Consider the following 26,144-nt stretch of genomic DNA (forward strand, 5'->3'; position numbering starts at 1 on the left):
AGCTCTTTACCAAAGTGAAACTTGAATTATTGCCCAAAAGTGAAATGTAAAACCAGGGTGCCTAAAGTTAATGCCTTAATTGCCACCTACGCTGCCAAAACATTTGAGTTTGAAACAATCAACCAAAACTGAAGACCTTGCTCCTTGTGCCCCACATCACACACCTCATTATTATAATGAAACCGCTTGCAGCGATGACAAACTTCTGTGGCAGACTTGTGTTGTGATTTTGAGAAGACTACCAAAGTCTTATAGAGCTTATGACATAAGGACCTGATGCCTTTGCAGGTTGTTTTGACAAACTCATTTTTATTTTGCTCCTACACAGCCACACACACACATATATACACCTGTATGGCTGTGCGCTTTCCTCTCCTCTCCAAACCTCCCACCCCTCTTTTGGGACCGGACAGTTACTTAAATAGGGAAGTCATGGTTACCGTAATGGACCTGAGCTGTGCCGGCCACCCCTCCCCTGCAGCTAAGCCACAAACCACACCTTGCCGCAGAGCAGTAATCAACAAATATAAATAGGCAATATAAAAATATATTTGGTAAGACATGATAATACAAAATGTGCAACCTATTATTTAAAACAAAAACAAGAGAAAAATCAAACACAAAAGTATTAATAGCTGGCAAGACTACTGACAAACTGCTACTTCCTTGATTTTCTTGAGAAACTTGGGAGCAATTAATATCTACAGCTGTTCGTTTCTGTTTCATAAAAACCCTAAAAAGCTAGTTAAAGTAACCTAAAAATAAAAATCCGTAAGCATCTGTAACATACCTTAAATTAAGTTAATATCCCACTCACGGGTCTCCTTATGAAACATTTACAGGCGGAGCGCTAGTTAAATCCAGGATGTGACGACTTTTGTTTAATCATTTGTTGTGTCAGAATTGTTATTAGTGAGAAACTGGTCTAGGATCTCATCAATTACATTACACTCGAAATTCACTTGTGCCAGGTCCAGCGCAGGCACGTGGGAGAGAAGAAGGCGCCCGACGTTCTGCCGAAGCTCTACCAAACTAAGGGGAAACAGAAAGGAGAAAAACAGTGAGGCTGCTTTCATAAATTGCTTTATCAAAGAGGGCTACATCAAAACCACGAGGAGTGATCTCCCAGCAGTCCAACCTTCTGGATGCATCTGAGTTTGAATGTGTGCCAGAAACAGCTGCCCCTCCTTCCTCCTCTGGATGTGTCTGAATTGAAGATTCACTGGTTGTTGGAAGACTTTGTGCTTTTTCCCTTTGGTGCTCTAAGCTTAACTGGAGCTCTTCACACTGGGCTGCCAGGTTTGCCTTGTGCTCCTCCACAAGGTCCAGCTGGTGGTGCAGAGGGAGAGGGTAGGTACGAAGGTCAATATCAATCAAACGAAAGGAGAAATATATTTAAAAAGTGCATAACAGTGGGCAATTTGGGATATTTTCCCTTATACAGTTGGATTGACAAGTAGATGTAAGGTATACCTCATAGCATGTGCTTTTATCAGAACACCAATTAAGGCACATGACAACATCGGCCAGCTGCTGCCAGATGTTAAATAAATAAATAGATAAATAAATATAAGGATTAACAAGAAGCACTCAGTAAGTGCAAACCTCCCCCAGGGCAGCGCTGAGGAGTATTTACTTTTACATACTGTTCCCTAAACAGTATGTTGCCAATACAAACATTAGCAGTAAGAATCATAGTTGTAACAGCTCTGTATACCATCATTTAGAATTAGAATTAAACTTTATTGTCATTGCACATGCACAGGTACAGGGCAACGAAATGCAGTTTGCATCCATCCAGAAGTGCTTTAGTGATATAGATATATTACAATATATATTAGCAATAGTATAGATATGTAAGTATATTACAGAAATGGGTCTATTATGGTATGTTATAATGACCTTCAGATCAATCTATTTGACCTCTATACAGGTCAAATTTGACATGACCATTTCCAACTTTGTGTTTACAGACGGAGTGACATGCACGTTCCTACGTCAGCGCTACCAGAAGCATAAGCTAGGCAGAGGCAAAAAGCTTGTTTAGTTCAGTGCGTTTAAGACTCAAATTATTTCAACTGAATGTGAGAAAAGCTTTTTGTCATCACTTTTACTATTTTCTTTAAACAAAGACAGCCCTACACAGTGTCACTGACCCGTGAGCGCAGCTCTTCTGTCTCCTTCGTTCTTTGATCCAGTTTCCGGACTAGAGCGTCAACTTGCAGTGCGATCTCATCATCGTTTTCCACATTTTTGTCAGCACTCAGATTGGCCTTGGTATCAGATGCTGCTATTAAAGCCTCCTTCTCTTTAATCAGTTCACTGACTTTCTGTTTGGCCTTCTCGAACAGACTTTTGTAGTCCGTCTGCCATCCTGTTTCTTCTGTCTGGCTGGCTTGGTGACAACACTCCTTCTTTACGCTGACCGGTGCCATCTCCTTCAGTTTTTTCTCCAGGTCTTTCACTTGTGAGGTAAGTTTCTGGACCTGTTCTTTTAAAGAGTCTCTCTCCTGAGCGGTCTCCTGCATGAGCTCAAGCAGCTGGTCTTGTTGTTGCTGTACCTCAGAGATATTGGGGTAGGTAAGTGGACTATATTCGTTGTCACCGATATTTGAACAGGAAGGTCTAGGACTTCCTTCCCTTTCTAGATCATGGTTCACACCATTCTGCAAGGTCTTCTGTCCCTGATGTTCACTCTGACTGTCTCCACTGCTCTCCTGCTTAAATTTTCTTTGCTGAACGTTGCAGTTATCCATATTTGAGGTCTGTTCTTTACCACCCTTATTAATATCATCTTGCTTTTGGTCCTCGCCTTCTTGCTTCACAATAGGTGCTTCTGTCTGGGTAGTGGCGCTTGACAGCTGTGGAAGGGGCGCTGGGGAGGAACTGGTTTCCACAGCTGCAGACCCTGCAGAGCTTGCTCCTGCAGCATTCGTGTCTGAGGGGACATCCACAGCAGCATCATCGCTACACTCCAACAGCATGCTGACATTATTGTCACTTTGCTCTTCCTCTTTCTTCACTTTATTTAAATCGTAGAGGTTCTGTTTTGGCTTGGGGGTGCTAGCAGTCTCCAAGATGACAATTTCATCGTCGGTATCATCAGTATTACTATCGACATTCACAGAAGGAGAGCTCAGTGGGGTCACATCTACTGATGGGGCTGTTTCCGAGGTGCTCCTGTGGAAGCCATTTATCCGAGATCTTTTTGGTGTGTTCTGTGGAGTAACAGGCAGTTTCCTTTTTACTCTGCAGAGCACAAAAAACAGAGTTAACGCCCAATGTTACTGTCCCAAAACACATATTTAAGCTGCCAAACAAAACAAAACCATACCTCAGGGTTGACAATGCGCCTGCTGACAATGCGCCTGCTGACAATGAGCATACACTAGTAATAACTGGAAAACCATCATTACGAGAAGGGCTGTAGGCTAAAGAGAAAGAATACAAATACATTTTAATTTCTCAAAGTGTTTTTCCCCACTCACACTCAAAGAGAAAAATTTCTCACCAGCTGAAGAAATGGTGGAAGACGTCAGCGGTGAGGATTCAGGCCTTGTAGCGCCCTCTTGTAATGAACAGCTCCTCAAAGTAGTGGGAGTGGAAGGGGATTGGTGGACAATCTGTCAATAAAAAAAAGACTGAACATTAATCATCATATTAGACTAAACTGAATCTAAATTTAGCACAAAAAGTAAAGAATCTTGTATTTGGCTGATTATTTTTTTGTTGTAACAATTTTTCTTGGCAATAAATCTTACACCGTTCCCTTAAATGGTACCATTTAAGCCCAAGTTGATCCCACAACTGTTCAGTCGGTTTGAGGTCAGGAATGGTTCGGTGCGAGACTGCGGAGATATGGGATTGCTACTGGTTTTATCTCGTCATCTCTCTGCACTGATGAGCCATTTTTTCCAGTGAGGGAGATGCCGCCTCATACTAACCACACTGCCTCCACCTCCAAAAGTTCTTACCCAATCAGTGCTGCAATCAACATATCGTTCTCTGCATCTTCTCCACACTTTCACATGTTCAAGTTCCAGTGCACATGGGCACAAAAAGGCCTGATGGTGAACCACAGTCTTCTTGGCAGGCTTGTTGGCAGCCCAGTGAGACTGGAGATTGGCTATGTGCACTCTGCCTGGGTAGAAAGCTGTCGGCCATATCAGCTTGCAAACCGTGACTTTAAATCTGTAGAAGCCTGTCTAGAGTTCCTGAGGAAAAGTGGAGTTCTTGTGGTGTTATCTTCTTGGGATGCCTACTTCGTGGCTTACCTGTGAAATCCCCCATTATATGGAAACCGGCCCTCAATTTGGAAGAGGTGCTAGGTTTAGTTTTTTGCAGAACACCAGCTTGAAGCTGCCCTATAACACTGGCCTAGATAATAATAATAATAATAATAATAATAATAACAACAATAATATGATACTACTACTACTACTAATAATAATAGTAATAATGATAGACCAAACAAATATATAATTAGAGTTTGTGCTAAGTTTAGATTTGTTTAGTCTAATATGATGATTCTATCAATAGCACATTGCTGCTGGCCTCCAAAGTGATAAATGGGAAACACTGTTTGATGCAGCCGCCGTTCCAGGTCTCCCTGCCGCTCTCCGAGAGCCTCATTTTGTTTGGCAAGTTTAGACAGAGGCAACTGTTCTTCATGGGTTCAATACTCCACAAATGCGCACAGGATCACAAATAATTAAAATGACAAAATCCCTCAAAGTCATAGTAAGGCACTGCAGGTGCCCTTGCAGCAGAAAAAAAAGAAAAACGATTTACAGAAAATGACGCATCCTTACCATCTGTCTTTCCTTCTCCTGTTTCTTTTCCTCTCTCTCCCTGTAACAAATAAATCACACAGGTCACCTCTTTTATGATCAGTTAAGATTTTCGTTTAGATTTCTGTATAAATATTAATTTAAACTTCTGTCACTGTGACTCACTGCTGTTTGTAGGTCTTGCGATACGAAGGCTGATCATCATCAGAGTCTTCTTTTTCCTCGGCTACCTGGCAGCTCCTGTAAGTGCAATTGAGAACTGAAGTGAAAAGACTGGTAACCAGTGCTAGTCCCCCTCCCATAAGTAGATAAAGATTTTCTTTCCTGATTCATCTGTGTGTGTTTGTCCATTCAGAAAAACCAGTGTCACCATATAAGGAGGTAGTGACATAACCATGTAATAATTACCAGCAAATTTAGGTTCCTCAAACACTGGAATAAAATGGGGGTCGACTTTTTATTTGCCCTTTGCCATGGTATTTGCCGTGGCCATACTGGTATCAAAGCACCATTGATGAAGGCTTTATTTCTACTATTCACTTATATGTTTAACTCTGAGTAAACACACTCAGAGTTGATGGAAATAACTCTGATCAGGCCTTGTTGGAATCAAAACCGATGGTTAGTTTTGGTAATGGACTCAGAGATTGTTGAACCTGCTTTCTGGAACAGAATCATGGTAAACTGCCAAAAATCCAATTACCTGAACTGAGGATCAGGGTTCATTTGGCAGAACCATTTCTCTGGCAGCTTGTTGATGTCAATGCCATCAGGAAGTTTACGCCACTGCAGACAGCTATCACACTGCGCCCAGTTTTGATCTGGTCGCTTCCTAAAGACAAACCGGCATGGTTAAACACATATGCAAACACAAATTTGAATGAATGAAAACCTGATGCCAGTCGCTGCGAAGTGTACTAACTTGATATCTTCTGGTAGTATGGTGCTATTTGGATTTTCTTTCGTCTTTCTGTAGCGTATCTCTTTCCAGTACTCCTCCAATTTAATCCCCAAATTATTCATGGTTTTCCTGTGCCAAGAAAGTTTGCATCAGACAGACATCAGACTGTGCCTCACCCACCCAAACCTCATTATGACCTCAATCGAGCCTTCGAGGTGATAAATGTAATCAGGAATGCTATTACCTGTACTTGTCATTCTCCATAAAACTCTGTTTGTTGTGAGTGGGATCCAAAAAGTTACATTCTATGACCCCAATGACTCCAACACCGTTGTTGTTGGCCTGTAGGAAGCAACATTTTAGCAAATGATAACATCTACATCATTCTACATGTTAAAACACGTGATTAAAGAAAAACTCACTTAAACAGCAGAAACTGACCTTAAGCTGACAGCCGACACGTTCGTAAGCTTTAATGAGCCGGTTCTTGTGATACATCATTATGCCACACTGGTCTTTGCTTTTGGTGTTATACCCAAAAGTAATAGGAATTCTTTGGGTCTAGCATACAATTTAAGGAAAACGCAAAAAAACAGCAGAATAAACATATCACCAAAATTATACAGTTGTAGAAAAGCTGTGTAAGGATACCGGTACTAGGAAAGTAGGCTTATAGTGATCCTTTCTGATCCAGGCCAGGCTCTTGGCGATGAGCTGAGATTTCACCTTTTGACCCCGAACTATGATCTGCATTCGAGGCTTCAGGTACAGAATGCTGGAAAATGCCTACACCCACCCACAGATGTCATTTTACTTATACAATCAGAAGAATCGTGAAAAAGAAAACAGGGTGGAGCTCATAAATTGGGGGAAATCTCTAAAAACCATGATTAAGAGTGACTATTTTACAGACCTCCTTAATGCAATATCTGCCTGTAATTTTTCAGCTTATAAAGTTTTCTCCTTATATATATATATATATATATATATATATATATATATATATTTGAGAGAGAGGGATCCATGCATTCATAGTTTTTTAAAAATCTTTTTATCTTTTATAATCACCTTTAAAGTGTTTGTGCCAATAACATCATGTACAGTAAAACAGGCATGGAGAACAGCACTGACTGGGAGAGGCTTTGAACAGATGACATACTCAGTTCAATTCAACATATAATACTTTAAGAATGCACAAGCATCTACCTATCATCTGTGATATAATTATGTAGAATTATAACGTATTGTTCATAAACAGGCAGCCTAACATTCATGAAACATTATTATATTAAAACACTCAAATTTGTCTCAGTGCCACACAGGCCTCAATGTGAGCTTGAAGCCAATTATAATTTTTAAGTTGTTTAATGTGTAGGTGCTCACAATAAACAGATTTTTAATGAAAGGCCCGGGACTTCGTAGCATAAAAAAGTGGCTATTCTTTGTGCCCATGAGGATCAGTCACTCTTTTTACCATTATTTAGTAAAAGTTAGGTATCAGACTAACGCTTAAAGCTTTCACTTGAGTGAAGTAACTCACATTACTGCTACTGCTAAGTAATGTTAGCCAATTTTACAGCATATTTCATAAATCACTATGCCATAACTAACTACTGGGGCGATCGTGGCTCAGGAGTTGGCAGTTCGCCTTGTAATCGGAAGGTTGCTGGTTCGAGCCCCGGCTCTGACAGTCTTGTGTCATTGTGTCCTTGGGCAAGACACTTCACCCGTTGCCTACTGGTGGTGGTCAGAGGGCCTGGTGGCACCAGTGTCCGGCAGCCTCGCCTCTGTCAGTGCGCCCCAGGGCGGCTGTGGCTACAATGTAGCTTGCCAGCACCAGTGTGTGAATGACTGAATGTAGTGTGAAGCGCTTTGGGGTCCATAGGAACTAAGTAAAGCGCAGTGCATTTCAGTCATTTCTTCAGCAAGGTTGATAGCTGGCAAAATAATAATAAAAGTTTCCAAAATTAGCATATTTTATTTACACATACTCAAAAATGATTTACTAGGACTCACCTGTCATGTGACTCAGTGTCATTTTCCATCAAACACTTATTTTATTTCTCTATCTGATAAGAAAACTATTCGGTCAGATAGTTATTTGTGGTGAATGAAATACAGTTTCAAGCACGTTTAAGCATCACATCTGAAATTCAAGCGCTTTTCAAACCTTGAAAAGACTATATTCAAGTATTTTCACCTGTACGAACCCTGCCTGAAGCATAACCCATCCTCTCTGAAACATGGTGGAGTTATGTCATGGGCATGTATGGCTGCCAGTGAAAACGAGCCACTACTGTTTACTGGTGAAGTGACTGCTGATAGAAGTACCAGGATGAACTGTGGAAGTATGCAAGGCTATACTCTCTGCTTCAAAAATATATTAATCTGAGCCTGGGGACTCAGATGGGGGACTGTATACAAATGGCTGCAATTCTTTAACAGTTAATGCAAAGCTTTTGTTTAATCCCACAAATCCCTCTGCTGTTTAATTTTACTGTGTAGGTGCACAGAGGTAAACTTACAAAAATTGTGTCACTGTCAAAAAAAAAAGCTGAACCTGTGGATCTAACCAGAAGTTGCCCACTGGACTGAACTGTGATTAGCATCTAAAGCTGTTGCACTCTCATTTTTGGATGCATAATTATGTTGAGGACAAAGAGGCTTTCTCTTTTAGCACCAAGTGCTAATGGTTTATTTCAGGGCATGCGCATTTATGCTGCTTACCCGAAGCGAGTACATGCTCTCAGGGATGTGTGACGTGATCTTGTCTGGACGCTGATTAGTGTCATTCTCTGCACTGTAAACCTCAGATGGAATTCGGATGTCGTACCGATCCTTCTCAAAATCAAACTCTGTTGTTCCAGTAGATGTCCTGACAAAAAAACAAAACAAGACACAGTTTATGTTATTGGTTATTAGTGCAAAAGACAGTTAGAATATAAGTGCAGAGAGGGAGGACTTTGTCATGCAATATTTCTTAGAACTATGTTTACAAAAAGTTAGAACCCTCTGGAAAATGTGAAATAAATTGAAAGGAAGGATTGCAAAAGACTAAATACTGAGTTGGGAAGGCATTTACCTCGCTCTAAAAAGCAGCGTGAATAAGTGGTTAACAGTTTAGGTATAGAGAAAAACCAATTAACTGAGTCATTAGGGCGTGCATGTTTTGAACTACTATTGGTATGAAAATCAGAAGAATTTTCTTTTTGGAAATCATGGATGCATCATCCTTGAGGTAAATGTAATGGTATGGAGTGCATTTCAACAAATGGTGTGCAGTTGACATCCAGTTAATTTGCCCTGTTTGTCGTGCAAAGAAAGCTTCCAGATCTGTAAACTATCATCTTTTTATCAGGCAAACAAGAAAGATGGTGATTTGATTCTTGTAGGAATGATGATAATCTGTTCATTTGTTTTATCTTATTGATCCAGTAATGAGAGGCTTTAACTAGCAGGCTTTAATTGCAACAGCATAGCCTCTGAAATCACATATGACCCTTTATTCCTGTGTGGACCACAGACAGACCTGCGGAGGTTCCAGATGATGATCCGTGTGCCAGTTTTCGACGTGGATCCCGGCAAACTAATTGCATGAATCTCTGAGAGTAGCTCTTCTTGTGTGCTGAAAGGGGAATACTGCAGAATGGCCTGTAGACTGGATTTCTGGTCCTCTCTTACACAGAGTAAAGGAGAAGTTAAGGACGGAAAACAAAGGAAAAAGGGAAGTATGACTTATGACAAAAGATGACAAAAAAATACCCTTCTCAATGACATTTACAGCTACAAACCTAGCACATCTCACATGCTAGGTTTGTAGCTCAGTTCAGATTTTCTCCTACTCCATTCTTCAAATAAATCAAATCCTACTTGATAACATTTAGCCCGACTCCACTCATACAATCATGTGAAGAAGAAGGTTTGTTCATGATGAGGTGCTGCTAATCAAATGAATTTGATTAAATGATGATTGACATGTTTGAACACTTCTAAAAAAGCAGAAGATTTGGCCCGTTTGAAGATTTCAGGTAACTTCACACAGTATCAGAACTATACAGAAAACAATTACTTTGTGTTATTGCTGCTAAAGATGTTTCTGCAACACATTTCTCCCTCTGAAAACGCTACGTCCAGAACAGAATCAACCTTTTGGGATCTACTTACCTGGATGACTGAGCGTGCATCAAGACACGTGTTTCTACAAGCTACTGAATTATGCATAAAGTGCTGGTGCACGGTGCCAGGCATCACAGTTCTGATTATTTCTCCTGAATTCTTTTCTATCAGACACTACCGGACCTCTGCTTTAATAGTCTGACTCTTGGGAACAATTCACAGTGCACAACCCTTTAAACATGGAGATAAAAACTCCAACAACAATAGTCCTGGTCAAGTCTTTGCTTTTCTACAGACCTCACTTGTAAACCAGTAGAACAGGACAACCACAGATCTAAATAAAATAAATACAACAGCAAGACTGGAAGCACTTCAGAGGTGTAAGAAAAGATGAAATCAGAGTTATAAAATTTTTGTTTTAGCAAAGTTGCAGGACTTTGTTATCACACCTTTTATCTAGTCTCTAATTTTGATTTATTTATGTTTTTTTTTAAAGGAATCTCTTTTTTCTCCCTTTTTTCTCTCTGAGATCTCTGGATTGCTCCTGTTCTTTTTCAGCTGACTTAATTTGATCCTGGAGTAATGAATACATAGTTGATGTATAATATTTCATTAGATAAAGGATATAGTTCTTGGAGTCGCTCTCTTCAAAGGAAACAATAGGTACAATTATTTGATCTGCACCAATCTTTTCCAGGTAAGTCTGGGAGAGCATCCCCACGCATAAGCTCCTCTTCGACTTGGAGAAGACAATAGCATCTTTGCCAAGACGCATGGAGCCAGACTTGAAGCCATTGCCATAGATTCCAATTGGATCTTTACCGTTCAGGGGCATCTTGTCACTGTATCCGAAGCTGAAGGAGAGAAAATGCAAATTTTTTTTTACCAGTTTTGCAAACCATAATTCTCCCTCTGAAGGGAAGCAGTATGCAATCAGTTCCATTTGTCTGACTGTCTGTTAGCAGTCTAGCATCCACAGTTTTCAAGATATCATGTTTAACTTTTGTCTGATGGCAGGTACCAAAAGCATCTCTAGGTGATTTAATTTTTGATTTAATTTAATATGGTCATGATCAAGGTCAAGGTCACACCAAATGTGGAAATCAGTTTAAATGCTATCTTACGCACAATTTATCATGGCTTCAATCTTCACAACAACATACTAGGCCTCGGAAGACATGAGCACCTAGGTTGGCTAAGCATTTGACCTTAACCTTCATTGTTAGCACCAAATTTGTAATGCGCCTTAACATTGGTTGCCAACCAAGAAGAAGAAGAAGCTGTGAGCCAGGAGGGAGGAGGTAGGTGAGTGAGTGAGTGATTCGTTCGCTCTATGATTCAGCACAGGAGGGAGGGGGTGAGTAGCTCAAATGTGCTGTTAGCATGTTAGCAGAGCGAAGCTACTGTGAACCGAGGAGCTATTTTCTTGATGTGAGCTTCTACTCAGGGTTTTTCCTTCCAGTTCAGAGCAGAATTTTTTTTTGTTAAGATACTGGATGTTGTGTTTTTCTCCACAATTTTAATTATAAGCTAGATACATTGCTGCTAACAGCAACAGGGATGAGTCAGTGAGTCAGTTGAGCTTGTGAATCATGATTCATGAGTCAGTAAAGTGATTCTCGAGTATTGAACGATTCGTTCATGATTCGCGCGTCACTACAAGAGACCATATCGAGTAACACATGATATGAAAAGGCATGGTGAGAGCTGTACAATACACTTTTAATTTCTTCAATACGACACCCAATGATGGCACAATGACACCATAAAATTCTGCAAACCACACACTCCATGAATTTATGTTAAAATCTCAAGGTTTTACAAAGATTTCAATCTTCTGAAATCTGACTTTCCACAAGTTTCAAAAAATGACACCGTAGTTGCATCTGTACCTGAGCATCTTATGCATTGTTTTATTGTCCAGCCCATTTCCATTATCCATGAAGCTGAGGCATTCTTCTCCTTTGACCACAGTTTTATCAATCCAGAACTGTTTGGCACTGACGTCTGGGTCGTAGGCATTGTCTGTCAAAAACAGTTTTAGGGAGCATTTAAAATCCAAATATGAACGCCAGAATTACAGTGTAGATGAGCAGCAGGGAGAGACTACTTTTTTTAACAGAGGACCTATTTTTCTGCTACATACAGTGTACATATTAAACAGACTCATAAAGTTAGATTCGTGCAGAAATATAGTGAAGATTATATATATATATATATATATATATATATATATATATATATATATATATATATATATATATCTTCACTATTATATTACATATTATTGTTATTTATTGTATTTTTTTTTAACATGAAACAAGACATACAGTTCAATCAAGTAAATATTTGACTTTGTTATATAATCATCTGTCTGTGTCGTTACAGCTGTTGTTCTCAGAATTGGAAGTGAAATAGAAACCAACCTCGAAATACAATGAGATCACAGTGACTCACCAATCAGTTCAGCTATAGCGCTGAAGGGCCAGGTGTGGCTGGTGGAGTTGCTGTGCAGAAACTTGGGCGAAAGCTACAAGTGAAACAAATTCAATTTCACAAATTAGTTGCATTTTATATCACATCCACCACAACAAAGGGGCTTTACTGACTTTATTTATTTTTACTGCATGGAAAATATGCTCCATGTTTAAAACAAAGGTTTGATGTAATTTTGAAACCAAAACCTGGTCAGTTCAGCGCTGCACTGGTCAATTTAGTGAAAATACATGCAAATCTTTGCAGAAGAGATCAGACTTGTAATAGGGAAGAACAGTAAGGGGAAGGGTTTCCCACATGTAGCAACAGCACAGGAAATCCAGATAAAAATGTTTGTGTAAATTCTTATTAACACAAAAACTGAATCAGCTAATCACATGGCAGTAATTCAGCATGGTCAAAACAACCTGCTGAAGTTCAAACCAAACATCAGAATGAGAAAAAAAGGTGAGTGAAGGATTTGCTCTGTAAGCAAACTGGTGCGGGTGAAGGAAGGGTGGTAGACAGTCTCTGATGTGCTGAGACAGTATCTGCTCCAAAAACTTCATGACTACAGACGTGAGGGCTACAGGTCTGTAGTCATTGAGATCGGAATGATAGTGGAGACCTTCAGATTGGTGGGAATGGTGGCATGAGTCAAGGAGAGGTTGAGCACCCTTCTAAAGAAGGTGTTGAGGTCCTCTGCGAGTTTGAGGCTGCTGTCGGCAGTTGGGGGCTCTGGTCTTTCTAGTTGGTGAGAGATTGGGATGCCGCTCCACACCTGGCTGGGGGTTGTTATCAGTGAGGAAGCCCTCGATCCTCTTCTTATAAGCCTCCTTTGCCTGTTTAATACCCATCCTCTGGTTGGCACTGGCAGGTTGCACAAGGAAATGACCCTCAGCACGAAGGTTAAGTGACGAGTTCTGATCAGAGCCTGGATTTTACTTGTCATCCAAGGTTTTCAGTTAAGTTTTTGTCACTGTCACATTTTCTACACGGCAGTTAATGTAGAAAAGGACAGAGTGATTGAAGGTCTCCAGATCCTGCTGTTTAAAAATGGACCAGTTTGTCAGATTAAAACAGTCCTGTAGCTGGAGGAGAGCATCACCTGGCCATATGTTACTAACCACACAAACTTTGAAGCAGATGGGCTGAAGACCACACTGGGTGGCACTCCCCTCAGCTAAGAACATGCAAACTGAGGCTCCAGTTTGCTCAAATTAACCCAACAGCAGAATGGAAAAATGTTGCTTGTTCTAATGAGTCTCTGCTTGCTGGTGTAATGGTCAGGTCAGAAAACAACATGCCTTGTATCAAAAGTTCAGGGTGGTGGTAACAGTGTAATGGTGTGTGGGAAACTACCAACTGAGAACCGTTTAAACCTTACAACATAACTGAATACTGTTGCTGGCCATGTTCATCCCCTCATGACTACAGTGTACCCATTGTCTGATAGCTGCTTCTGGCAGGATAACGTAACATATCACAAAGCTCAGATCATCTCAAACTGGTTTCTTGAACATGGCAATGAGTTCACTGTGCATCTTTGCATATTGTTTTTAATGTGTTACATTTGTTTACCTTATTGCTTGGTATTGTCATTTTTTTCTCCACCACTGCAGAGCTTCAGCCAAGACTACAGATGACAATGTCTGGTATAACAGATCTATATCGTAACTGTTCAACACTTAGAAAGCTGATATTTATTTGGTCATAAACAGAATCAATTCAAGTAGGTGGAAATTATGCAAAGAAACTGTCTAAGGAGCTTGGAAAGAAAAGCGCCTGGACTTCTTTAAGTTGCTTGAAGACATTTCACCTGTCATCTGAGAAGCTTCTTCAGTTCTAGAGTCAAATGTTGGAGAGCTCCAGATTTAAGCCCTATGGGAGTGTCCCCCCAAGAGGGACACCGGACCCCTTAATGATCTACCTAATCACATGAGCCAAGGCGTGAAAATGGGTTTAACTAAAAATCAGCCCACATCAGCTCATTGTGAAATCTACCCCCACCCTATCATATGGCAGACAGTTGGTTTCATAAACCACTGCCTCTGTTCAAAGATGGTCGCTCACAGTTGACATAGATGGCTTCTTTCACTCCTCTTTCAAACCATCTGTCTTCTCTGTCCAAAATGTGAACATTGGTGTCCTCGAAGGAGTGACCTTTGTCCTTTAGATGCAGAAGGACAGCCGAGTCTTGTCCTGTCTAGGTGGCTCTTCTATGTTGTGCCATGCTTTTATGAAGTGACTGTTCGGTCTGTCCAATGTAGAGGTCTGAGCATTCCCCCCTACACTGTACAGCCTATACTACGTTGTTAAGTTTGTGTTTAGTTCTGTCTTTGGGATGAACCAGTTTCTGTCTGAATGTGTGGACACACACTCTGACTGAAATGACTCTGACCTGGATGACTGAGAACCTTCACAGACATATGCAAAGAAGCTCCGCAGTCAAACAAAGGTGACCTAAACAACTTTAATCCCTTGTTTTGCTTTCACAAGTGTGATAACACGAGGGACACACTTACTACTAGGGCTGCCACGATTAGTCGTCTAGTCACGATTACGTCGACTATCAAAATCGTCGACAACTAATTTAATAGTCGACGCGTCGTTTTGAAGCTTTGTAAGATCCCAAAAGACGCAGGAATAAGTAGTAGGATTTAAGAGTGTAATAACGGACTGAAACAGAAGATGGCAGCACTGCATGTACAAGGATGCCAGCTGCCGTTAAACCCTGAAGAAGAAGCTGTGTCCCAGAATTCATAGCGCAGCCCAATTTAGTTTCCAACAATGGCGGCAGCTAGTTAGTAGAGCAGGGCGATATGGCCAAAAATATTTATCACGATATATATTTGAAAATTTGCGATAACGATATAACTGACGATATAATTGATGCGAGACAAAATACAACTCCACAACATTACTAGCGCAAAAAGACAACCTTCCATTTATTTTCACTTAAACAAGAAGCTGGTTTTTATGTACATTAAAGCTTTATAAAAATGTAACAGTGCAAATGCAAATTCCTTGCTGAAAGTTTAACCAAAAGGCATTTCCAGTAGAAATGGGCTGACATATCCTGAGCATAACCATGTATAATATCCACTGAAGTTAAAAAGAGGTGCTTTGCAACATTAAACTGCAGTGTGCAGTACGTATTTTTCGGACCATAAGGTGCACGGGATTATAAGGCACATTAAGCGAAACAAAGCAGTCAGATAAATCAAACTTTATTAAACTCATTCTTCTTGCTTCCTCCACTTCTGTACCATTGATTCATTAATGTTGAATTCTCTGGCAGCTGCTCTATTCCCATGTTGTTGCAGTACATTAATGACTAACCTTGTATTGTGGATGGATTATCTCAGTTGTTCTCCTGACTGAAGTTTGGTTCGTTTACAGCATCCTGCCATGCGATTTGCATTTGTCTCTAACTATCAGGAACCTTAACGTTAACTTTTATAAGTGGAAAAGTGTTAGTGTTAGTCCTCCAGCTTCACTGTTTATGTTATGCTAACATAGCTGTGTCGCTAGCGATCACGTAGCACATCATTATATACCACCTAGCCCAACTTCAGTAACCCTACAAACGTCACTGCTGTTTAGTTTCCTGTCTTCATTTATGTTGGAAGTGATAGCAGAGCTGTACGTTTGAATTTTTTCAGAAATCTCTCAGTCAGAACATGCTATATCATGCTTAGGTAACTAGCAAAACTAGCGAGCTAACTTCCGCTAGCTTCCTGCTAACTTCTAACTCCGTTAAATGTAATAAATTTTGTTTTCATGGATGCCTGGAAGTTAAACTTCATAGTTACACCTGGTAAAGCAGCAATGCTGATCGTTTTATTAAAGATGAAAGAATTTAAACAGTTTTTAACTCTCAGTGATGCTGCAGTGTTCGTTTGACCAGAAGCATACAGAGTTTAGGACCCAGATTACTCCCCAGATTTAAGAGCATCTTAGTCCGACAAATACGACAATAACAACGGCTGCTTGCATGTTCTGCAAAAAAAAAGTGCTTTGTCGTGTATCTGACGGACAAACACCAACCAGTTCCACATGACTGAAGTTGCACCATTTTTACAAACCAATTCTGGTTCATCTGTTTCACTCAACAATCGGCCATGTGCGTATGAAAAAAAAGGCACTGCGCATGCGCGTTTTCCTCCCATTCTATCGCGATATTTCATTTTCCTATCGTTGCCTAACATTATACCGGTATTACCATGAACGGTATAATATGGCCCAGCTCTACTAGTTAGTTTTAATATTACTCTTATTATTCTTTCTGGGTCACAAAATAAATGTTTAACATATGTTCAGGCAAGAATGTAACTGTGTAAACCTCAAATATCTGCTCAGTTTATCAAGACATCACATATTTGCAAAAGCGCTCCGACGTTTTCGGAGATGTCTGTTACCCACCAGCTCGATAGCTAGCCAGGGTTCAAGCCTCACTAGAGCCCGTGAGAACACCGGACTCCCGTCAAATCGTTTTCAAACCCACCACCGTCTTTCGCTACTCAGGTTAAACATGATATATAAGTCACTTAGATAACTTAAAAGTGTTATTGTTTGGCTTTTTTCAGTGTTTTATTTGTTCCGGAGTAAATCGGTTTAGCTGAGATTAAAGTTAAAGTTTTCACACAGCTGAATAAATGTCAAGCAGACAACTGATTATCAGAAGTGTGAGATGCTCGAGAATATACTCCGGTGTCCCGTTGTATTTTATATAGCAAGGAGCAGACGGCTGAGTTTAATAAAGTCCACCGAAACAACCTGCAAATTTCATTTAAATTCAATAAACTTTAATATTTTTAGTTAGCACCTTAAACACTTCAAGCTGTAAGCTAATGATATAAAAGCAGATGCGTGCTGGTGCAATAAGCTGTACGTTTTACGTCCAATGGATGCATGATCTGATTAGTCGACTAATCGCAAAAATAATCGGTGACTAGTCGACTATCAAAATAATCGTTTGTGGCAGGCCTACTTACTACAGAGTAATAAACAAACAGGGGAAGACTTTAAGAGGGTGAATAGAGGGAAAATGTCTGTGAAGGTTCTCAGTCATCCAGGTCATCGTAGTCAAAGGAGCTTGCAAAGAAAAGCGTCTGGACTTCTTTAAGTTGCTTGAAGACGTTTCACCTCTCATCCGAGAAGCTTCTTCAGTTCTAAGGTCAAATGGTGGAGAGCCCCAGATATAAACCTAGTGGGAGTAACCCCCCACAGAGGGACAAAAGGACCCCCTGATGATCCTCTAATCGCCTGAGCCAAGGTGTGAAACTGGGTGTGGGTCCCAATCAGCCACAATGAACTCACCCGAAACTCTGGCTGATTGGGACCCACACCCAGTTTCACACCTTGGCTCAGGCGATTAGAGGATCATCAGGGGGTCCTTTTGTCCCTCTGTGGGGGGTTACTCCCACTAGGTTTATATCTGGGGCTCTCCACCATTTGACCTTAGAACTGAAGAAGCTTCTCGGATGAGAGGTGAAACGTCTTCAAGCAACTTAAAGAAGTCCAGACGCTTTTCTTTGCAAGCTCCTTTGAATAGAGGGAAAACATTATACAAGTGCATTAAATCTTATGCAAAAGCCATTTAACCTCCTACCAAATATAGATATAGAGAATACACTGGTCCTGGCTCTGTGTCGACCTGGAACAAGACGAGACAGGCCATTGTAACCAGTATGTTAGTGGGCTGTAAAACCAGCCGTGAGTCAGGAAAACGAAACTTATCCACTAGCCTGAATTCACAGCGCAACCGGACCTAATTTCTGAGTAATCAATACTGCTGTTAACGATGACAGTACTCTTTGGCAGTTGTAAATATAAACTGACTGGTAACTACATGGGAGTCCCACAGACCTCGGTACCAACAGCCAATACAGCTTTGACCACAGCGGGTGTGCTGTATGGACTGAATTAACCTCACTGAACCCAGACGCAGATTCTTACTGTTGTTTCAATTGTTCACACATTTAGTCCACCAATAAATAGGACAAAACTCCCCAAACAAATAAGTAAACTCCTCTCACATCTCTCTACGGAACACCATGGTCCATCTGCGTCGCCATCTTTCTCTGTAGACCGATTGCTGTGGGCGGGGGTTAGGTCCAAGCATCCGGTCGGCCAAAACACTCGAGTTACACAAAAATTAAACAGAGAACTTTTAAGTTAATTAAAATCGCCCTTGCTTATGTTTTATGTTAATATCAATATCCATACCTCATATGTAAGGATTTATTTGTGCATTGCACGCTGTCTGGAACACTTCCGGCTTGACGTTCCAAAATAAAAGCGTGCCGACAGTGACGTACCTTGAAATTAATTTTAGTGTTACGGAATGTGATACACGTGCCAGTGTTGTTGTGCCAGTGCAAGTGATGAAAAGTGCAAGTGAGAAAAAGGGGATTATTCGTATTTAAACTGGGGGATGTGGCCAACAGGGTGGCAGAGATTTTAACAAATATAACATAGTTCTATAAGGATATTTCAATGACGCAAAATATCTGGATTGGTTATAATGTAGGGGCAATAGCACAGAGACATAAATTATATTTAAAAAACAGTTCATTTCTTTATTTTATAAAGGAAATAATTAAATACATGGATTAATCTTTAAGGCTTCAGAGAATAGATGGAAGGTATTTTCTTGGATTTACAAAGTTTTTGAAAAAAAACCCATCTATTTTCTCACAACACCATATCCTGTTTTATCTAAGACATGAAAACATCAGAAACAATTATTTAAAAGATATTCCGATCTATTGAAAGCGGGCATGCCGAGCCCCCGGGGCAGACCCAGGACACGCTGGAGATATATCTCTCGGCTGGCCTGGGAACGCCTTGGTGTTCCCCCGGACAAGCTGGAGGAGGTGGGAGAGGGAGGTCTGGGCTTCTCTGCTTGGACTGCTGCCCCCGCGACCCGGATAAGCGGAAGAAAATTGATGGATGGATGGATGAAAGTGGAAATGAAAATAATTGTCTATTATCATTCTGATTTTTATGTAATCATGCGTAAAAAAATGCTATAACCTAAAAAAAAATAATCACATCAAGAATGTAAAATTATAGATATATAAATTCAACACTAATTAAAACGAAAACACAATTTTGTTATTGTAAGCTAGTCTGTATATTCAAATATGTGTTATGAAACCTCGCGTGTGCTGGATTTGCATGCGTTTTCCCACACTCACTGAAACAGGAGCTCAGGTGCCTTTGTAATTTATGACTTCCCCATCCCTTTCTTTGATCTCGTTCTCAGTTAGTTCAGAATAAATGGATTTCAGCTTGTCTTTTTTTAAAAATGTACTTTGTGCATTAGAGGTAGGATCGTAATTTAATCTACTTTTCTAGTCCTACCGATCACTCAAAGTGCTTTCAACAAGTCAACAGCTTTAACTATACATACAGCACTCGATTTCACATTCACTGCTGATACAGAATCACTGACACCTGCCAGAATTTTGACCAGAAACGTCCTTGCTGTGAGATGTTAAATACTTTGATACCATGCCAACCTAATGAAGAGCATCTGTCCGTGTCAAGGAGTGTACAAAAATGCCTGAACAAATGTATGAAATTTTAAAATACTTCCTTTTTTCTGTAATGTGGTCACTTCACTTGATTTGTGGCTGCATGGATTTGTTCATGGCTAACCCAAGCAGAAGTTCTAAACTCAAATAGTTATTCTTCACATTATTTTCTTCATCAGTATGTCTTTGGACTTGATAGTTCAAAGACATACTGATGATTGGTCTGCAGGACAAACAGGATGTCTGGAAAGTACTGAAACCTCTCCAAATTATTGAGGTTAAAAACTCCATTCCAGTCAGCCACCACCTCTGCACTGAACATTTAGTGTGTAATACTGTGGTAATCGCCGTTTATATGAAACAGTAAGATGTTCTCTTATATTGTGATTTGTCATTCGTTGTCACACCATTATGTAAGATGCTCGTTATAGTTTCATAATTAGCATCAAATTGAAAATGATGTGAATATATCCAAGTATTGCACGATTGTAACATTCTAAGGACGTTTATATAACACATAACTTTGTCAAAACAGGTTTTCCCCCTTATTTTTAGTCTTTATTAAGCTAGGACAGTGTCTCGACTGTTATAATTGCTGGTTTGATAACAGCCAGAGACATAAATGCTGTTAGCATTGTGTCAGGAAGAACATCTGGTGCAAAACCCAGGAGGCTCAAACATGTGGAGTTACCTGCTGTGCCAACCCCTTGTGACAATGGAACAGCTGAAAGTCACTTGTATTGAGTTGGACATGGAGGAAGACAGGAAAGCTGGGATGACACACAGTAAATGGGTAACCTACTCCATCTGGTGAGCTACACCAGCACACGGAGATAGTTTTACAAATGCAAAATAGACAACTAGAGGTTTGCAGTCAGTGTAAAACCTTACCAACTGGAATTTCCCCATAACCAATAATATTGGGCAAGCCTGTAACTTTAGAATCACAGCTCCATAAACTGTATTTTTTAAATCTATTTGATCCATAATTCATATGCCTCTGGGCCACATCAGGTTATTGAGAAATAAATATGCATTACTGTCTCCCCTGCAGAGTTAAGGCTCCACAACAATTTCCCTCAATACAAACACGCCAAAACATGTAACTTTAAAGCTGTACAGCCAAATAAATAAATAAATACAGCACTCAATTTTAATGTTTAATTTATTCAATTTTATTTTTGCTAAATTAAAATCTGACCTGGTCTTTTAAACATTCAAAATAACTTAAACATTTAGCACTGTGGAAAGGAGAAGACAATGGCCAGTTGTAAAAACTTTCAGTGAACAACTGCAAAGAAAGGCTAATTTCCCTTGAACACCAAAATAGCAAAACCAGAGCTTATTTCCCTGTTATACACAAAGCACATTCAGTAACTTAACAGTAGAACTCTTAGCATAACTTATTATGAATTTTTACCAAGAGACATTTGGTCGTCACATTCTCTTGAGTCAGAGAGACCTGATTACAGCTGTACTACAGATTTAAGTTAACCAGTTATGCAAATGAACAATATTACTCATTAAGATCATTGAAAAGGGAACCTGCCTATTGGTGCAAAAGTTAAATAATCGTCACAGGAACAATCATTATTATTTTATGCATGCTTTATAAAAAAAACGTTGGTAACTTTACGTTGGTTTCCATTATTATAATTAATGGCAATTGTTTTTAGTCATAAAGCAAGCAGAAGATGTTAATGGGACAGTCTCATGTGAATTGCTCAGAAAGAAGAATTTTCCAATTATTTGTAATTATTTTCCATAAACAGTTAAGTACCATCATATCAGATACCAAAAAAAAGTCAGTTGTAAATAACATCCCTTTGTTTTCCAGTGAAATTAAAAAGCAAAATCTCAAAACATTTCCTTTTTTTTCCTAGTTCACAATACATCGTCATCAGTGATTCTGCCCGTTTTACATATTCAGCTTGCATGGCTGGTTCACGAAAGGCTTTCTAGCTCTCCATGGAGTCGAGGAACTCTTCTTCTGCGATGTGCTCCAGCCTCATCAGGACTGCGTGTGAACTGGCGGGTGGGTAGTCTGCAACAGGGAAGTAGGTTGCGGGATCGCTGGAGGTGGGAGGGCTCTGGAAGGAATGAAAAAGGGTGCGAAGGAAAGGCAACAGCTGGGTGATGGAGGAGAGGGAGCGCTGAGGGAGGAGGGGGAACTCCAAATGCTCAGTAGAAGTTTCCTCACTCAGCTCGTCCAGTGTCTGAAATCATGCAACAGGGCAGCATAATCAGAGTGAGATGACTGAACATTACAAATAGCTTCTATTAAACTATATTTTAAATTAAAATAGAGATAACATAAGAAGTTTAAGGTAAACCTCCCTGACATTTCCACTTTGATTGTGTGATTTTGATTTTCAACTCTGAGAAACTAATACACTAAATGTGAGACACTTTTAACTCCTGATGTATTCCTCTTACAACTGTTCCTTTCATGTTGTGTGTTATCTAACACAGCTCTCTATTTGAACTTTGTTCCTGATAAAAACTCCAATTCAAGAGTTACTTTGGCATCTGCACTCAAGACAGAACATCAAACGCCATCTAGGTGACCAAGCCTTTGTCATTCATGCATATGCGTCACTGGCTAAAAAAGCGTTACTGGTCTGTTGGAAAAAAAAAAGCTACAAAGCAGGCCTGATATTTGTCACTAAAGCTACAGAATGTGGTGGTGCTGCTGCTGGAGTATAAAGACGCTCCGTCAAGAAGCTGATGCCCACCATCTGTTCATTAATGTTTAACAATGTGCTGCTGCTTGTGCTTTTACACTGTTCCACTCGAAATCATGTTGTACAAACAGCATTTACATCCAAGTTTGAGAGTTTTGAGACTGTGTGCTTATTCAAGAAACATACGAGACATTTCTGAATGGTTATTATGAAAATTATGGAAAAGTGGAGGTGTGAAAGACCACAAATATCTGAACTGTGAGGCCGTGATTGTGACCTGGTTTATGACTCGTGAAGCAGGGATCACACGTTCTACGTCGGCGAATCCGTTACGGTTTGCAAGGGTTCCACTATGACATAAATTTCGTCATCAGATGTGTGACTGTCTGTGTGCCTGCCTATTTTTTGTGTATTTACATTACAATGCACCAACTATGCATGCACCACAGACGCTGGACTTCAAAGAAGTAGAACAGGAATGACTACTCACCTGTCCATGTCTGCAACAGAGTATACATGGTGCATTCCTGAATAAGTCGAATGTCGGAAGCTTTATGTGGAACACACCCTCAACTTGGATTTCCCTCTTAGAAAGTCAGAGCAGACCAAAATACCCCGAGAACGTAAACAGCAGTAAAACTGTAAACTTTTATTCTGTGGTGCCAATGTTGTGTATTTTTGACTCACTCAATAAGCTATATGCAGAACACTAATCAGGCTCTATTTATGAATGTGATTTTTAAGCATACACAAATGCTGTGTTGGTAGTGATACCTGCACGGTTCCACCCTCCCAGAAACCAAAACAAATCCTGTTTTTCTCTAGCTATTTTCAGGAACATGCTAACGCAGAATGCAACATAATGCGGGCTTAAGCAGGTCTGCTTTCCTTGCATGCTGGAGGAAGATGATCATCTCGTCCCATTTTTTCTCCATTCTAGTGACCCTAATTATGAGTGTTTGACTTCAAAAAGTTCAAAACACTTGAATTTGGGGAAACATTGACTGTTCTTACCCCATAGCGTTGCTGTATTCCTTCTAGTACTCTCACAATGTGTGGTATGCATTCCTGTTCACCTTCTATCAGTGTATTTTCTGGACCACTGTAGCGGTTTACATCCACCTCAGGGACAAATGCCCAGCGATACCTGTGTGATGAACAGATAATCATGCAAATGAGTCAAAAACAGACAAAATTAATAATTATTAGTCAATCTCACAAAATATCTAAGCATGCTTTAAAGTCCCTTTGACCCCATTTCCTCTCTTACATCTGAAAGAGTGGTATCCGCTCTGGGGGAAAAGCCAGCGAGGTGTCCAGAAAACTTGCAGGCTGACAGGTACATGTCCAACTCTGCCTGAGAGAAATTAACCTGTCCATTTCTGTCAAGGGTTCCACGCACCACTTTAGCCAGTCTTGGTGATTTACAAGAAGAAAAGCAAAGTTTTTAGACACTCAAAAAAGGTGGAATGAAACAGGAATTTGTCAATAAAACAATTAACCCACTTTGAGTTGTCTTTGTCCACCTGCAGAGCCTTCTCCAGACGTGTAAAAGTGCGAATCTGAAAAACAGAGACAGACAGAAAATAGATGCTAAACACAGTTTGCTCCATGTATTAATCCACGTTCTTAGAGAAATTAATCATTACCAGTTCTGTAACCATTATGGGCCAAAGAGATGTCAGGTGCTGGGTGGAAATCCGCAACAAGAAAACGCGAAACATCAGGAACATCTGGGCTGAAACAGCAGGGCTGGGGTTCATACGTAAAGTCTCTGTGAGACGCTCTAGAAGGAAGAGAAAGAACAAAACAGTTTTTTGCTTGTTTTTTTGAGTCAGATTGAGCTAGATCACCTTTAAATTTGCAAATATCCAGTAACAGCAGCTAACCTTGAATGAGGGGCAAATAGAGGTGGTACTGGTCCAGTTCTCCGCTGAACATTGCAAATGCCTGGCGTTTCAGCAGCATGGGTTTCTGGTCAGCGTTAGCAAACAGTTTCAGGGAGCTACTCTGCATGCCTGCAGTACAATGAAATGGAGATTTATAACAGCGCCCATTTAAATTGGTAAACTACATTATTAAAAGTGACACTGCGACTGTTCTGTTCAAATTCTTTTTGTGTCTGCACATCATTTTGAATCCTTGAATGTCCTCTTTTATCACACAAAAGCTTCACTTTTATACTTTCAGTGTCTTTCCAGAATTAACCATCTTCTGGAGTCTGTACTCACTCATGAGGTCTTTAAACATGGTCTTCTCATGAGTCAGCAGGTGGTCAATAATGGATTTCCAACTACAGAAAACACGGAACAGGCAAGCAGCAGAAATTAGAGGCTGGTGATGTCAAAGTTATATGTGTAATATAATTTCAAACTTGTAACAGATTCACATGAAATTAAAATAAGGGAAAAGTTTGGTTTTTTTATTAATCCAACTTTTTTTTATGTTCTTTGAATTAGATGCAATAAAAAGTACATAGCTGTTATATGACACTAATGGGGCATCTTAAGGTGAAAGTAAATACTTTTGTGTATTAGAAATTGACATCCAACACACAAATATTACTAACCTTTGTGCACAAGAGGCATCCATTGTGAAGAAGAGGGGGTCCATGAAAAGCTCAAAGACCTCTTTCTTCCAGGCCCTTTTGGTATAGGCATACCCACTCAGACTGCTAAGAAGTTGTGCACCCGCCTCAAAGCTGGGCATGTTGTAGGCACTGCAGGAGAAAAAGTTAAAGTTAAAGAATTCCATTAAGCCCTATGAGACCAAAGGTGTTAAGATTATCCAAGTTACCTGTGGTTCTTCAGGTAGGGGAAAACATAATACATGAGACGTGAGATGAGAGGAACAGCTTTCTCCTTCTCGTCACTGCGATACACCATGTCCAGAAGCGGTGCCAAGATCTACATGGTTAGAAAGTGTGCTAAATAGTGCCTGAAGCACAGACAAACCATGAATCCATTTATTTAATAACAAATAAAATCCCACCTCAGCCAGAAGTACAAGAGCCTGCACGCTGTAAACTGAGGGAGCAGAAGAGGAGACCATGGTGCTAGCTTGAGCTGCTGACTCTGTCAAGGACAGAAAGAACAGCAAGATAGTTTGTTAGTTGTAATAAGAGGTGTGTGGGTGCTGTGGCCACTACGTCTGACCATGTTAGTGCTTTGAATCTAGAATGGCTGTTACAGGAAAAATGATTCTATGTTTCTTTACCTTCTTTTAAATGTACAAAGATGCCTTTTGTCTGCCCTCTGCCTATGGTTAGATTAGTTTAGAATTATCTTTTTAGACTTTCCCAGCAAACACATCTTGTTTCTGGGACATATTGTTTTAGATTGTTTTATCTTCCCTAGCTCTCTGCTGACGAGACTAGCACCATATATGGAGTTGTTTTATTTTATCTGTTTATTATTTGTTATCCTGTTCTCACTGTCTCTGTGCTCTGTGCCTATAAAAATTACCAAGCCACTGTGCATGGTGTGAGTTGTTCTTAGCAGCTCACCCGTGTACACGTTTGATAAAGAAAGTAACTTTGTCTCATTGTGTCTTTATTTCTCCTGGGTTTTTTACAGAGTTTTCCCCCAACATTTCTTGGTCCTTCGAGCCGGAGAACAGCAGGCCATATCTCTCT

At 40.1% G+C, this 26,144-nt stretch overlaps 3 protein-coding genes across 3 annotated transcripts; all 3 read right to left on the reverse strand.

The window, feature by feature from the left end:
- Positions 1 to 293: 293 nt before the first annotated feature.
- On the reverse strand, positions 294 to 13,234 carry LOC146556151 (MORC family CW-type zinc finger protein 3-like). The gene is made up of 18 exons (XM_085249652.1): positions 12,911 to 13,234; positions 12,265 to 12,337; positions 11,700 to 11,832; positions 10,435 to 10,661; positions 9,221 to 9,377; positions 8,419 to 8,566; positions 6,343 to 6,477; positions 6,133 to 6,252; positions 5,936 to 6,033; positions 5,713 to 5,820; positions 5,494 to 5,622; positions 4,956 to 5,030; positions 4,812 to 4,851; positions 3,512 to 3,623; positions 3,335 to 3,464; positions 2,157 to 3,249; positions 1,139 to 1,329; positions 294 to 1,032 (listed from the first exon to the last, which is right to left on the reverse strand). Exons 1-18 carry the CDS (start codon positions 13,232 to 13,234, stop codon positions 882 to 884), a joined length of 3,444 nt encoding a protein of 1,147 aa, XP_085105778.1. The 3' UTR covers positions 294 to 881.
- Positions 13,235 to 21,691: 8,457 nt separating this feature from the next.
- LOC146556152 (protein DOP1B-like) lies at positions 21,692 to 23,828 on the reverse strand. Its single transcript, XM_085250281.1, has 3 exons — positions 23,781 to 23,828; positions 23,525 to 23,657; positions 21,692 to 22,042 (listed from the first exon to the last, which is right to left on the reverse strand). Coding segments are annotated over exons 1-3 (393 nt in total). The 5' UTR covers positions 23,783 to 23,828; the 3' UTR covers positions 21,692 to 21,784.
- Positions 23,829 to 23,834: 6 nt separating this feature from the next.
- LOC146556153 (protein DOP1B-like) lies at positions 23,835 to 25,628 on the reverse strand (the record flags this gene model as incomplete). The annotated part of the gene is made up of 8 exons (XM_085249654.1): positions 25,502 to 25,628; positions 25,307 to 25,416; positions 25,080 to 25,229; positions 24,742 to 24,803; positions 24,400 to 24,528; positions 24,160 to 24,296; positions 24,017 to 24,072; positions 23,835 to 23,925 (listed from the first exon to the last, which is right to left on the reverse strand). Coding segments are annotated over exons 1-8 (795 nt in total), but the record flags the coding sequence as incomplete, so codon positions are not given.
- Positions 25,629 to 26,144: the final 516 nt, after the last annotated feature.

This window comes from Mchenga conophoros, linkage group LG16, assembly GCF_057382185.1.
Source record: "Mchenga conophoros isolate Kocher_MC1m ecotype Shallow Benthic linkage group LG16, M_conophoros_male_GT1.1, whole genome shotgun sequence".
In the NCBI taxonomy this organism is placed as follows: Eukaryota; Metazoa; Chordata; class Actinopteri; order Cichliformes; family Cichlidae; genus Mchenga; species Mchenga conophoros.

Bases quoted from the DNA above. Each gene is read 5' to 3' on its own strand.
- LOC146556151 (XM_085249652.1), bottom strand. From the start codon at position 13,234: ATGACAAGTAAAATCCAGGCTCTGATCAGAACTCGTCACTTAACCTTC. The intron at 6,253-6,342 runs GTATCCTTACAC...ATTGTATGCTAG, and splicing joins AGCCTACTTTCCTAGTACCG to ACCCAAAGAATTCCTATTAC. The intron at 1,033-1,138 runs GTTGGACTGCTG...GTTTCCCCTTAG, and splicing joins AACTCAGATGCATCCAGAAG to TTTGGTAGAGCTTCGGCAGA.
- LOC146556152 (XM_085250281.1), bottom strand. The intron at 22,043-23,524 runs GTAAGAACAGTC...GCATGATTTCAG, and splicing joins GAATACAGCAACGCTATGGG to ACACTGGACGAGCTGAGTGA.